Genomic DNA, 13,155 nt, shown 5'->3' with positions numbered 1-13,155 from the left:
AAGCTTATCACTACATGTTAATAAGGCAAGCTTCTTTAGTGAATTAACACTTAAATTCAGATCGATGTGTTGGTGATGTTTCCACTTTCCTTATTATCACCAGAATGATCTTAATGAGTTGTGGCCATTGGGGTTGATTGACTGGCTATAGCGCTGTTAGCTATTAGGGGAAGCCGGGGTTAGGAAGGTTTAAAAGTTATAATTTACAAGAAACAGAGATTGGCCATTAGAGGATGGGCAACAGCGACATTCAAGGAGAACTGGGGAGGAGATTGTGTCTCAGAAGTTCAGCAAAATAGGTGCCGTATCTATTCCTGACTCTCTCCTCTTTTAGTTCAGTTCAACAGTTACTATTTACATGCTATAAAACACAATGGGGTTGATTCATGAACTATAGAGCTGCCAAACAGCGCGACTAAAGTACTGTTACAAGCGCTAATAGAGCAGCGCAACTTATTTCCTCTGTGCACATTACGTAGCAGCCGCTATAGTGAAGGATCGCGGGAGCAATACATCTCTACCGCGTGGCAAGTCAAGGCAGCGGCCGTTGCTAAGTAACGCACACTATGCTGCCACTAGCGCGTGTAGCGTGCACAGAGGAAATATTAAGTTAACTTTTAAACCTTCCTAACCCCAGCTTCCCCTAATCAGGCAGTCCTTGTTGTATATGAGGACGAGGTCAGCCAGATTCTCTGCTCTGCATGGCCTGACCTATATTCATCATGGGATATTATGTTAGTGGCTTGTATAATTAGCTGCTGCAGCAGGACTTGTAATTCCATTAGGAATAGCGGCCGTGTTGTTTGGCCTCGCTCTCCCTGACCTCCCCACACTGTAATCCTGGATTGCAGGTTACTATTACAGTAAAGCACTTTCTCCAACTAGAGCAGATATAGCCCCGCCCCCTTGCATAGCCTCCGAAGAAGCGCTTGTGTGTGAAACTGCCGTCAGGCTCCCAGCAACCAGCACCCACCATTATCCACCCCCAGCACCGGTACGTGTTTAGTCTCTTCTTATGGACTGTGAGGTGATGATGTAACACACAGCCTACTTGTCTGCACATTGCCAAATAAAGGAAGTTGTACAGCAGTGCCGACCATCCTCTTTCCTTTCATCCCTAATGATAATTGCTCCTCCCCTCAGAATTCTCTAACAGGAAGTGATGATGTTTCTCTATTTGCAGGGCGGAGTCCCGACATCAGGAACCTCTCAGAGACTCGTCTCTCTGTATCCACAGACTGTACAACGGATGATGATGTCACTGGACAAGAGTCTCCTGCAGATATCCTGGTTACCCCAAATATTCCCCCAGACTCCCCTCATCTGTCTAACCCTGAGGGGCCTCATACCCAGCACAGCTCTCCCCCTGCTGGAGGAACTTATTCCTGTTCCACATGTGGGAAATGTTTTGTTCTTAAATCAAATCTTGTCAGACATGAGAGATCTCACACTGGTGAGAAGCCCTATTCATGTGCTGGGTGTGGGAAATGTTTTACTCTGAAATCCAGTCTTGTCACACATGAGAGATCTCACACTGGTGAGAAGCCCTATTCATGTGCTGAGTGTGGAAAATGTTTTGGGCATAAAATAAGTCTTGTCTTTCATGAGAGATCTCACACTGGCGAGAAGCCCTATTCATGTGCTGAATGTGGAAAATGTTTTACTCAGAAATCAATTCTTGTCACACATGAGAGATCTCATACTGGGGAGAAGCCCTATTCTTGTGCTGAGTGTGGGAAATGTTTTGTGAGTAAATCACATCTTATCACACATGAGAGATCTCATACTGGTGAGAAGCCCTATTCATGTGCTGAGTGTGGGAAATGGTTTGGTCATAAATCAAGTCTTGACAATCATGAGAGATCTCATACTGGTGAGAAGCCTTTTTCATGTGCTGAGTGTGGGAAATGTTTTGTGAGGAAATCGACTCTTCTTAATCATGGGAGATCTCACACTGGTGAGAAGCCCTATTCATGTGCTGAGTGTGGGAAATGTTTTGTGAGAAAATCAAATCTTGTCAGCCATGAGAGATCTCACACTGGTGAGAAGCCCTATTCATGTGCTGAGTGTGGAAAATGTTTTGGGCTTAAAATAAGTCTTGTCTTTCATGAGAGATCTCACACTGGCGAGAAGCCCTATTCATGTGCTGAGTGTGGGAAATGTTTTACTCAGAAATCAATTCTTGTTACACATGAGAGATCTCATACTGGTGAGAAGCCCTATCCTTGTGCTGAGTGTGGGAAATGTTTTGTGAGTAAATCACATCTTATCACACATGAGAGATCTCATACTGGTGAGAAGCCCTATTCATGTGCTGAGTGTGGGAAATGGTTTGGTCATAAATCAAGTCTTGACTATCATGAGAGATCTCATACTGGTGAGAAGCCTTTTTCATGTGCTTAGTGTGGGAAATGTTTTGTGAGGAAATCGATTCTTCTTAATCATGGGAGATCTCACACTGGTGAGAAGCCCTATTCATGTGCTGAGTGTGGGAAATGTTTTGTGAGGAAATCGATTCTTCTCAATCATGAGAGATCTCAATCTGGTGAGAAGCCCTATTTCTGTGCTTAATGTAGCAAATGTTTTTTGGCATAAGTCACTGCTTATCAGACACTTGTGTTGAGTGTGTAAAAGGTATTGGCCACAAATGTTCTGATGCACATTGTTTTGTTTTTTCTTCTTTTTTTTACCATATATACACAGAATGCTGAGGATTTTTTCACGCTACTCAGTGCATTGGGTTATAAAGTGTTAAAGTCCCTGAACTGAAGTGACACGATGAGATAAATATGGGTACATATAGTACTGAGCCTAGTTAGACCTTGGTTTGTGTTCACTTTTTTATTTTCCGATGTAAGGGTTAATAAACCAGGTGCTTTATCTATACAAATGAGGCAGGATCTGCAGTCATATGCAGCCATAGCTCTCCTAAAGAGTAAATAAAAGCCAAAACACTTTTATCTGGCTGAACAAACACTCCTGATAACACAAGAGTGCTGAAATTATCAATATTTGTTTTTGCTGGAAGCTGAATAAACCATATTTTAAACTCTCTGGCGGTGCATTCCTCTCTGGAATTATGAGCGGTACATTTTTTTCAAGTATTTTAGGCCTCCAATACTTAAGTCATAACTCACCAAAATATGTCAGAATAAAAGCCTGGTAGACCTTCTGCATATAAATAAAAGACTAGAACACAAATTTGTTGAATTAATGAAATTGATGAATAAATGTAAAAAATTGTGAAACTGTACAAATGAGGCAGGCAGAGAGTGATCAAATCCAGGCAGAGGTCAGGGCAGGCAGAGAGTGATCAAATCCAGGCAGAGGTCAGGGCAGGCAGAGAGTAGTCAAATCCAGGCAGAGGTCAGGGCAGGCAGAGAGTAATCAAAATCCTGGCTGAGGTTGATGGAGGCAGCAACACACACACACCACTTTTTTTTGTAAAAGAAAATAAGTTTAGCTCCGCTTTGAAATCAGTCCCGCGCCCCGTCGATGTCACGCCGCCACCACCGCACTGATTTGCCGCTGGGTCCCTGGAACAATAGTGGGGACATGGGGATCCTGTTTCGCCCGAAGACAGACAAGGGAGAAGGTAGAGTGAAGGGAGACAGCCGGGGAGAGAAGCCTGGGTACTGCTGTGCAGCGCTGCTAGTGCACGGGACCCAGGAACACTGATCATGCGGCTGTTTTTGCCAGCCTGACCTGAGCTCGGGTTTACCATTCTCAGTTCACAAAGCAGAGCCCGAGCACCGGTTGGGATTACCACCAGGGCGGTTATATCACTCTGATTTCACTGCTGTGCATAATTCAGAGTCAGGATACAACCCCTTAAAGTGAAAATAAGAATGTGAGACTCCAGGAAAGTTCTATATAACATTGTTATTTACCTGCTGTGAGCTGCAGATGTGGGGATATTAGAAGCTCCCATTCATCCAAAGAGTGATTAGCACTGGGGAAAAGATCATTGGATCATCCCTGCCAACTCCCGATCTCCACACGGCGAGAATGAGGTCAAGGGCCGCCATTATAAGACCATCTCTTCTACAACAAACATGCATAGCAGCACCTTCAGGCATTCCTCCTGCTGAACTCTATCCCTCCCCTGCTCAATCCGCCCTCCTCCTGAACTCTATCCATCCCCTGCTGAGCCTGTCCTCCTGCTGATCTTTTTCTTTTCCCCGCTGAGCCCGCCCTCCTCCTCCTGAACTCTATCCCTCCCCTGCTGAGCCCACCCTCCTCCTCCTGAACTCTATCCCTCCCCTGCTGAGCCCACCCTCCTGCTGAACTCTATCCCTCCCCTGCTGAGCCCGCCCTCCTGCTGAACTCTATCCCTACCCTGCTGAGCCCGCCCTCCTGCTGAACTCTTTCCCTCCCCTGCTGAGCCCGCCCTCCTGCTGAAATCTATAACTCCCCTGCTGAGCCCGCCCTCCTGCTGAACTCTATCCCTCCCCTGCTGAGCCCACCCTCCTGCGGAACTTTTTCCTTTCCCCGCTGAGCCCGCCCTCCTGTGGTAATTCTACCCCTCAGAAAGCAGAGACTCCCCTGCGCTCGCTCCGGTCCTCCAAACACCGCAAGGCTGGATCACCCTCCTTGCACCTCTGTAGTGCAATAACTCCTGCCCAGGTGTATTATTACCCTCATGCTGTAAATGTTTTCCACCTACACTACTTGACTATTGTTCTTGGTTTTGTCTGCCAATGTCTATCTGTTGCCAATGCTAAAGCAGCGCAGCTTAAAGACAGGAGCGCGAGGTAAAAATCTCCAGTGCACTCTATGCTGCGGTATTGCTAACTTACGCATGCTCCATTTGCTTAACGGGTGCCACTGAACCCGCCCTGAGCCCCTGGCTTCACAGGATGACATCCCAGCACTTTGATTGGCCCAATATGCTGCCTGTCAAAGGCCAATCAAACAGGGAGCGCCCCTTAAGTTAAAGTAAGGTTAAAGAATAAACCACATAGTGATAGTAACAAAGGTAGAAAAGGATGAATTATACAAGTATGCCAGATATTTCAAATATTTAAACAATTTGTACATAGTTCATTATTTTAGTTAAGATTCAGAGTTTAACAAGTTTATGGCAGATGGGAAAAAGCTGGTTTTCAGTCTGTTTGTGTGTATGCAGATTGATGCAAACGTCTACCTGATGGAAGGAGCTCATACAAGGCATTTCTGGGGGGAGCATTGTCCTTGATAATGTTTTTGGCCCTTCTCATACAGCGAGTCTTATACAGTTATCCTGAAGTCTCAGCAACCAGAAGGACAAATCCTGACTTTGCAGGATGCATAAATCTAGTTTTACAGTTCTTTATGCAGTAATAATCCTCTGTTACATTAAGGTAAGTCTGCCTTTTGTATTAATTTGTTTTAAATTACTGTATTTCAACATTAATACTCAGTTTGGTATATAGTGTGGGGTATAGTACTGTTTTTTTTATTTTTTTTTATTAGCTAAGCCTATTTTTGACATTGACTCTCAGCAACCAGAAACTACACTTATCCGGCATTTGGCAATCCCCGTCAGTGCTGGATAATGGGGGTTTTACTGCACAAGAGTTCCCAGTGATGGTAGTTCAGTGCCGATAATAACTTCTGCAGTTTTTACAGCTCGCTGCAGGGCTTCTCTGGCAGCCTTGGTGCAGCTGTTGTACCAGTTAGGGCATCACAGAAAGCCAAGATAAAGGAGGCAGAGAGGTCTTGCTCTATTTCTCTCTCTCCCCCGGTGCACAAACACCTAATTAAGGAAGAGTGTGTGAGCATGGAAAGGTGAAACATAACAAAGAAAAAACACTCATATGGACTGTCTAAGGTAGAGCTTAAAGGTTAAATATAAATACAAGCATAGGTAAGAATTCTGCATATGTTTTCTCGGGGGGATTGTAAGAATCTGCGGGGATCTTGTCATGTAAATCCCTCAGAAAACTATATTCAGAGTTCTCCCTTAAGATTTATTCTAAAGAAACATAAGTCTGATCATTCTAGTACATCATGCTTTGTGGAAGGCCATGGAGCTTTATCTTCTCAAATCTACAGACAGCCCGGCACTGTCAGGGACCAGAAGTGTAAACAAATCACAGCATGAAAATAAACAGAAGTTTCCCAGAATCCGGAAGAACTCCAATTATGGCCCAGAGTTCCTGGACTTGTGTAGTAGGTATGCTGCCCATCACATTCTCATGGAAGCCAATAGAAAGCTCTGGATGTGATTGTCAGCTCTCACACACCCACAGCCCACCTATAGTGGGATGTGCTTACTTATCACTTGTTATGCTGGAGAGTTTTCTGTATATAAGATGTAGCTGTAGTTTATAGGTAGGGGAGAATGGTAGTCGCTTGACATAGCAATTTAGAGCTGATGTATGTTCTGCTGCTTCTGTAACCAAGGCTGAGCAGTGCATTGTGACCTAGGCAATACATCTCTAATGGCCTCAGAGTGTCTCTGGTCTGTGTATACAGCTGCAGCTGTGTGAAGGTCCAGCTGATACAGGAGTAAGTGCCGTCTCCTCAGATGATTGCTGGTGCCTAACCGTAATTAGAGGGACAATCACCTAATCTGTTTTTGTTACCTGCGTTATCCCCCTCCATCTGAAAAATTAATATAAAGACTACAATGGGAACATGAGGCAAATGCATTGGAGTCAAAAGTACAATGAAAATCTTGAGAGCACACCAGAAATGATTTGCTCCTCCCATTATTCTACATCCGAGCTGTCACCCATCCAGTCACCTGATTCCAGGACACTTTCCATAAGCTCAGTAATGGTGGAAGGAGGACTTCCATGTCCCGGCTACTAGGGATGATCAGAAAGTGAAATTTCCGATTCCAAGGAAATCCAAAATTCCGTCAGAACGAAAATTCCGTAACCGTTACATTCCAGCGGTATTTCACGCAATTCCGCGTTCGGCAGTACAATTTCAGTAATCTCATTTGAAACCTCGTTTTTTAAACATCGTAGGCCATGGGATCTAGTGGCTGTTCCACTGGTCATTTTTTTTTTTTTTTTGGGAGCAGCAGGAGTTGTCGTAGGCCATGGGACCTAAAGGTAGTTCCACGGCAATCATTACAATTTTTGTTTGGAGCAGCAGGAGTTGTCGTAGGCCATGGGACCTAGAGGTGGTTCCACGGCAGTCATTAACATTTTTTTTTTTGGAGCAGCAGGAGTTGTCGTAGGCCAATTATTGTAGTCATATCTTCTTATTGTATTGGACTCATTATCTTATGAATCAGTGAGAGGGGCCTTGTAATTGTCACTGATCCATGACTCGTTCATTTTTATGACCGTTTCTATGTCCACATTGTCGCTCAGAAAGAAAATTGGCGGCGGGGCATGCAAGAACCTCCAGTGCATACTGAGCGAGTTCAGGCTATGTATCCAGTTGTTTTGTCCAATACTCCATGGGGGTCATCATTTCTCTCCATATTGTCTGGAGCTCTGGCCGACCCCAAGTAATCATTCACCATACGGGCCAGTCCGCTGGTGGTGCTGCTGCTAGAAGGAGTATCTGGCATTGGCTGATAAAATTTCTTCAGCGTACTCAGCAGGTTCACAGATTGGCTATTGGTGCTGCTGCTGGGAGTGGGACCACCAGACCTTTGCTGATTGTGATGACTACTAGGCTTGGTAGCTTGGGCCCGGGATACAGGTGCAGGAAACGCATCTTCTACCCAACGAAGAAGGGCATCCCAGATGTGGCTCATCCTGGGGTCTGCTTGGGAGGGGGGTATGAACTGCCGCATTTTCCCCTTGCATTGGGGATCTAAGTTGGTGGACACCCACATCCGGGGGTCCTTATGGAGGCACTGGAGCATATGTGCAGCCATAGGGAAGAGATGTCTGCCATTTATCACCTCTTCCTGGCTGTCTGAACTATCGTCATGCTCCAACTCCACATCAGAATTTTCTTCCCACCCCCGGACAATGGGCTCTTCCGCTTCCACAAGCTCTGCCTCCTCATCCAGGACTGGAGCATGCTCACTCACTCCCCCACTTGACTGACCACTGTTTAGTAGGGCTTCCTCCCCCTGTCCGAGCACTTTGTCAAGAGCCTTGTCCAGCATGAAGACAAGAGGGAGCACCTCTGATATGCTGCAGTGCTCCTCACTGACCACTTTTGTTGCCAGCTCAAACGGCTCCAACACTTTGCACACATGTCCAATCAGCTGCCACTGTTCCCCAGTAATGTAGTCCAGTGGCCCTATTTTGGTAGAAGATATCTGAGACAGGTATAGCCTGACCGCCATGCGCTGCTCCCACAACCTCTCCAGCCTGTGGAGGGTGGAGATCCACTGCATCGGACAATCAGAAAGAAGCCTGTGCTGCGGCAGGCTATGGCGGCGCTGCAGCAGTTTCATGGCCGTGGTGGCAGTTGCGGAGCGACGGATGTGGGTACAGCGTCCTTCAACCCATCAAAAGTTCTGGACTACAAGGTTTAAGACATGGGCCAAGCAAGGTAAGTGAGTGTAGCCACCTTCCAAAATGGCGGTCAGCATGTTGGCACCATTATCAGACACCACTACGCCTGTGTCCAGTTTTCGGGGGGGGGTCAGCCACTGCCGAATCTGATCCTGTAGGCTGCAAGGATTACAGATCCGGTTTGCCTGTTCTCGTCCATGGATACAAGTTTCAGCACTGCTTGGCATCGATGGTGCTGCAGACTAGTGTAGGAGCGGGACCACTTGCTGGGAGGCTCAGCAACGGCGGACTGGCCTTGGACAGAACAGGTAGCAGAGGGAAGTAGAACAGGCCTCCCCTTCAACCCACATGGCGGCACCACCAGCTAAGATGCCCCAGATCTTGCACCCTCCTCAGCAGCACCATGGAGGGTGACCCAATAGGCGGTAAAAGTTACATACTTTCCTTGCCCATGCCTGCTGCTCCAGCCATCCATAATGAAGTGCAGCTTGCTACCGACAGCGTGATCCATAGACCGGCCGACACACTCCAAAATGTGCCGGTGAAGGGCAGGGATAGCATTCCTGGCAAAATAATGGCAGCTGGGGATCCGCCATTGTGGAGCAACATTGTTCATCAGTCTGCGGAAGGGGGCACAGTCCACAAACTGGTAGGGCAGCAGCTGTTGGCCCAACAGCCTTGCCAGGAGTGCATTATTTTTCATTACAAACAGATCACTTGCAGGGAGCATCCGCTTCCTCTGCAACATTTCTGGCACAGAGGCCGGACGCTGGAACACTGGTGACTCAGAGGAAACCAACAAGGGTGATGATGAGGTGCTTGCCAAGGTCTGGAGCCCTCTTCCAGCCTGGCATGCAGAGGGATTTGAAGTATAATGGGACTGAGCAGGTTGGATAGGGACAGGACGAGTAGAAAAAGAAGAGGAGGGGCCTGTTGCTGCTGCTTTTCCTCCACCCATCTTATTGTCATTTTTTACTTATTCGAACTGCTGTCTGTGGTGGTTGCGCAGATGGCTTATCAGCCCTAAAGTGCCAAACCCGCTGCCTGATTTGCCTCTGCTCACCAATTTAGGGCACACAGAACAGACTGCCCTGGATTCATCCTCTTCAAGAACAGTAAAAAAATTCCAGGCAGGGGACATGCGTGCATGTGGAACAGTGGTGCGACCTGCTCTGGCACCTCGATGCTCAGCATTGGACTGGTGGTTGGTACTGACAGACGGGAAAGCACTTGCAGGCTGGTGGCCAACCGTCTGCTCTGTTTCTCCAAGCTGCTCACGCCTGCTAGTGCCTAACCCACCAGATGGTGACCACATTGGATCAGCCGCCTCATCATCCAAAATATCATCCAGTTCAACCAAAGCACTGGAACCCATAAGTGACTCTTCTGGACCCTCCACCTGGCCACCAAACACCTCTTTAGTTGACTGGTGGTGATGTTGACTGGTGACACTGGATGAAGAAAACACAGGGGCCATTTCTGTCACCGCAGAACCCATCACTTCTTGGGAGCTTGGTCCCATGGTCTCTTCTAATGCCTCCTCCTAATCCCTCTCCACATATCTCTCAGCAATGTAGGTGTGCTTTACTTCTGGAGGGGAGTACTGGGAGGAAGCAACCTCATCAAGAGAAGCAGTTGTGGTCGGGTTCTGGTCATGAGGAACCTGGCCACTACTGGTGCTGCTGCAACTAGCTTCAAGTCCCTCAGACTGGGTAGAGGGTTCCTGATCTAAATAATCGACAACTCTCTTCGCCTGCTGCTCTGTCAAAATTTTCCTGGGTGCGAACACAAAGAAGACATCTCTGACCGGGGGGGGGGAATTCTTCCTGCTGCTGCTGCCACCCTCAACCTGATCACGCACTTGACGTGATCCACCAACACCACCATCACTCCATTTTCTTTTAGGAGTGGCAGGAAATTGCTGCTGCTCTCGCTCCATTGTTTTGGGGCCACAAACTTTATTGGGGAAGGGGTATTAGCGACAGAGCAGATCACAAAATAAGGGGGTGAAATAAAGAAAATAAATCAGAAAAACAAAATAAAGAAAAAAAATGAACTTAAAAAAACTTGCACTACACTCAACTAATCAATCACCTAACTCACTCTCACTCTGTCAAACACTTAGCCTGCGGCCTGGCTGGCTCTGTCTAACCCTCTCCACACAGCAACAACTAATACACTACACTACAATCTATCACTCAAACTAACAATCTACTGTCACTCTCTCACAAATACACCTAGCTACTACTACTAATAGCTCACACTCAATCTAATTCTCTCCCAGTCTTTAAAAAGACTTTTGTTTAATATACAGTCTTTAAAAAGACTTTTGTTTTATGTTAAAACAACTAATATGGGTCTGTCTCTCCTCTCTCTCCAACACCAGACTGAAACCCACAAGCTTTGTGACTGCACACCTCTCTTATATAGGTAGCTAGGGAGCTGGTTGCTAACGTAGGATTGGTTGGTTTTTGTTAAGACTCTAATTGGTGCAGAAATCCTGTTGTCTAGGGTCTTCCTTCTGATTGCCTTAAAAAATCTGCGTTCCGACGGAATTCCGTATAGCAATTCCGGAATTTTCGTTTAGCGCTATAGCAATTGCATTCCGATGCGAAAAAACGGAATTTCCGATCGGAATTGCAGAAATCGGAATTCCGCGGAATCTGGTGAGCACCCCTAGTTTTAATCCCTAAAGGGCAGAAATCACATTGTGCACAGCTCTGGGTGTCAGTGGGCTGTGGTGTGTCTCACACAGAGGAATGCAATAGTACTATCAGAATACAGTGAAATAATAATACACAGAAGTGGTACAGTGTCTGGAAGTTAATGTAGCAACAGCAGTAGTGTGCACACAGCTCTGAGTGTCAGTGGGCTGTGGAGCATCGCACACAGAGAAATGCAATAGTACCATCAGAATACAGTGAGATAATAATGCTCTGGAGTGATTCTGTGTGTGCAATGACAACTGAGGCAACTAAAGTAGCAGATTTGTGCACACAGCCGAGACTGATGTGCTAGCCCTCAAATGGACTGTTTGGGGTGCTTTCACTGCAAGTGAGGAACAAGAACGCAGGCCTAGCTAATGCTTTCCCTACCTATCTGCAGCAAGTCTGACCCTGCTCTCACTAGCAGCCAGCTGAGAATGAATCCAATATGGCCACCACAACTGCTTTTTGATAGGGGTTTGGGAGGTCCAGGAGGGGGTGCTAGCTGATTGGCTGCCATATGTCTGCTGACTGTGAGGTGTCAAAGTTTAGCTCATTGATGATACTGTATATAGGGGGCGGGTCAAAACGCCAAATGTTTCCTGTTCGTGGCGAATGCGAACAGCAGAAGTTCGCAGAATACTGTTCGCCGGTGAACAGTTCGGGCCATCTCTCATTGTTATTTCCTCTGAGGACTGAGGGATAGTTGGTGCTGTGACTATATACATATGTAAATAAATATATTATGTACTGCAGAAGATGTCAGCACTGTGTAAATACACAATAATGAGCAGAATGATATTGTACACACACAGCACACTGTGCTCACACTACTGAAGTGGTGAAAGTGCATTGGGGTCAAAAGTACAATGAACATTTTCAGAGCACACCAGCAATGATTTGCTCCTTCCTTTATTCTACATCCGAGCTGTCACCCGTCCAGTCACCTGATTCCAGGACACTTTCCATAAGCTTAGTAATGGAGGAAGGAGGAGAGTACTTCCATGTCCCGGCTACCAGTCTGTCAGCTGCTGGGAGGAGGAGCTTCTGGGAGGAGGAGCTGCTGGGAGGAGGAGCACGGCCAGAAGAGAATGGAGAGATATGGAGGGATTAACGTGAGATGCAAGTGTCTGTATAAAACTGTGATCCTAGCCTAATACAGGCTCTATCGTGGCTCCACTGGCCATGTTATATACAGAAGAGGCTCCCTGTCATTGCCCCAATAATGGAGTGATGATGTGGGCCTAGTACATGTGGGTGTAAGCATCATTAGCCACCCAATATTATAGCCAGGTAAGGTGTTTATTATGGTTAGGGCCCCTGCTGGCCCCTGTGTAATTAACACATCTGTAAGGGCTGGGGTGTGCAACCTGGAGAGCAGCCCCAATATGTTCTTTGGTTTTTTATTCAAAGTGTGGTAGTTATAGCAGAAAGGACCAGCACTCAGCATCCAAACCAGACCATGTGAAATGTCCACAGCTTGGATCCAGTCACACTGTGCCTCCGCCGTATACAGCATACAATTTGGTTCAGAAAGAAGTCCAGGGAGGGCACCAGTGTATATTCACCAAAAAGTTGTTATTTCTTCAGGATGGTAAAAACAGAGGAGGCCCCGATAGAGAGCGCTCCCCTCTCCCTTACAGCCGTTTTGTGAGGGCTTCACATCATCAGAGGTATTCTGGGGGTGCAGGGAGGCCGGTATACTGCACCATTACTGAGCTCCTCTATCAGATGAGCGTGGCGTCTGACATCACCAGGTGCCCCTCCCATCGCCTGCGTATCCTGTTACGTGCAACCACTATGGCTCGCGTACTGTTCAGGTGCAAGTCCTATGCATACCTTCTTCCACATGCCTACTACAGTATGCGTAATCCGCAAGTGCTACACACCGTGGTCTATCAGCAACATGCGGGATAAGGGCAGGCCAATCAATCCACAAATGGCCACGCTCCTACACATATCCCAATTCACTAGTTGCGACCACATAACGCTATGCGTATACACGCTGGGGAACACGTAACAAGGTACGCATA

General features: G+C 46.8%; 1 protein-coding gene across 1 annotated transcript in view; it reads left to right on the top strand.

Moving 5' to 3' along the window:
* LOC137537221 (uncharacterized) overlaps nt 1-13,155 on the top strand; it is a 256,733-nt gene that overhangs the window by 176,538 nt on the left and 67,040 nt on the right. The window contains 1 exon segment of the mRNA XM_068259321.1: nt 1,184-2,563. Coding sequence (XP_068115422.1) covers nt 1,184-2,563 — 1,380 coding nt within the window.

The sequence above is a fragment of the Hyperolius riggenbachi genome, chromosome 10, assembly GCF_040937935.1.
Source record: "Hyperolius riggenbachi isolate aHypRig1 chromosome 10, aHypRig1.pri, whole genome shotgun sequence".
In the NCBI taxonomy this organism is placed as follows: domain Eukaryota; kingdom Metazoa; phylum Chordata; class Amphibia; order Anura; family Hyperoliidae; genus Hyperolius; species Hyperolius riggenbachi.
The sequence above is the reverse complement of the archived record's forward strand: the minus strand, read 5'-3'. Positions and strand labels throughout refer to the sequence as shown.